We start from the raw sequence: 2,102 nt of genomic DNA on the forward strand, positions 1-2,102 counted from the left end.
ATCTGAGTTCTATGCCATTGCATGTACAATGAATTAGTGAGTCATGCCAAGATTTATGTTGATCCAATTTAACAACTCATGCAACATTACTAACAACTCACAAACATTACATGATTATTTTTAAGAAAAGTAGGAAAAGGACAATAATATTCGACATGTAAAGTGAAGACACATCAAGCTACCTAATCCTGCACAAAACAACAAAATTAGTTGCACAATGCACAAAATGAATGCATATGTAAAGTGAGTGATGAGTCACACTACCCAAAAAAGATTTATCAAAAGCAATATCGTGCAAGCATTAGGATCCTTAAAGGCAAGAAATTATGCAATCAAAGCTATAAGTAACCCTCATATGCATTTGTTTTCACCCAGCACCACCTTCAATATCCTTTCGTTATTGCCATCAATATCCTCATAGACACCAAAACAAAGCCACAACATCGACCACCACAATCCATTAAACCATGAAGGATATGCTTGTGGTCCTTGCTCTCATGGCACTCATTGCAAGTGTTGCCTCCATGCAAATGGGTGCTTGCACCTGTGGTCATCAGCAAGACCATGAGAAGCACCAGCCACAACAACATCATCACCACCAGCAACAACACCATCACCAAGTCCATATGCAACAACAACATCACCAACAACAGTATGTTCATGTGCAGCAGCAACCCCAACAACAAAATCATGAGCAACCACAACAACAACATCACCAACAATATCAAATCCATGAGCATGAAGTGCCACTGCAACGTCAACACAAGCAGCCAAACCATCAGTCGAGGCACTACCTTGAGCAGCAACCGCAACAGCAACAACAACAGTTGTGTCAACAGGGTTTTGAGCAACAACCAGGTCAGCAAGATAATAAGAAGCAGCAGATAAAAAGGTGTGGCTACAACACATATATTAGTAACCAAAATTTAAACAATTGTCGTGAATTCCTGAGGCAGCAATGTAACCCGCTAGCAATGCCTTTCCTCCAATCACGTTTGCTACAACCGAGCAACTGTCAGGTGCTACAACAGCATTGTTGCCATGAGCTTAGACAAATCGAACCACGGTACCTCCACCAAGCGATCTGCAACATAGTTCAGTCCATAACCCACCAACAACAACAGCAGGAGAAACAACAACAACAACAACATTCATGTGAGTTATGTGGGTCTCAGCAAGCTTCTGAAGGTGAGTTGGCTATACGGATGGTAGCACAACACCTACCATCAATGTGCGGCATTTACCACTCATGGAGCCAAGACAGTACATGCGGCAACAAGGATGCTCGTGGTGTTCGCAACTAAAGCACTATAGCTAGTTAGCTGTCTATGTTATAGCGGCAACAAGAAATAAAGTTTCATGCATTATGATGTGTGAACAATAGTATCTGAATAATAATAGTGAATGTATTAGTGATGCTTCCGAATCAATTTGTTTGTGATGGGACCATGTGTAATGTATCCAATTGGGCCTATCGTGCCCATATGTTCATTAGGAATCATGGGGATTTAACATCCTTCCTTTTTCTTCCTAATGAGTAGCATGATTTTGACACTTTTAAATTGGTTCTGAAATAGTTCACTTCTAAAACCTTGGAATCGATTGAGGTGGTTTAAAATATGAAATTGATGAGCAAAACTTTTAATTTGGAAACTTAAATTTGACTTTACAAAAAATTTAAACTTATAGGAAGGTTAGGGTGTTGACCATAGTTTTTATGGATGATGATAGTTATCAAAGGACGAGTGGATAAATGGGAAGGGGGGAAGGTCAATGTTGTGGTTTAAGGGCAAAGCGGTGTCAATGGCACAAATGTGACGTGGCTCACCTGTAATGTAGTTCGCTGAGGCAAAAGCAATTAACCCTTGCACGCGAGCAGCATGGATCAAAAGAGACAACTACGTGCATACGTGGACATGTGACATAGCATGCCTGTACGAAAGGCACATAGGACCAGGGACTGATGGACCCTACCAACAAACTAGGTACTCGATCACCTAGTTTAATTTGAAAGGTGAAGGACGAAATTGAGCTTCTGACAAGTTGCGGGATGAAATTGGGTATTACACTAAGATAAAAGAAATCCTAAAGCATTATATATA

At 40.5% G+C, this 2,102-nt stretch overlaps 1 protein-coding gene across 1 annotated transcript; it reads left to right on the forward strand.

Annotated features, from left to right (window-relative positions):
- Positions 1-467: 467 nt before the first annotated feature.
- Positions 468-1,304, forward strand: LOC101784664 (50 kDa gamma-zein-like). The gene has a single exon (XM_012843681.1). It carries the CDS (start codon positions 468-470, stop codon positions 1,302-1,304), a length of 837 nt encoding a protein of 278 aa, XP_012699135.1.
- The last annotated feature ends 798 nt before the right edge of the window (positions 1,305-2,102 follow it).

The sequence above is a fragment of the Setaria italica genome, chromosome II (assembly GCF_000263155.2).
Source record: "Setaria italica strain Yugu1 chromosome II, Setaria_italica_v2.0, whole genome shotgun sequence".
Classification (NCBI taxonomy): domain Eukaryota; kingdom Viridiplantae; phylum Streptophyta; class Magnoliopsida; order Poales; family Poaceae; genus Setaria; species Setaria italica.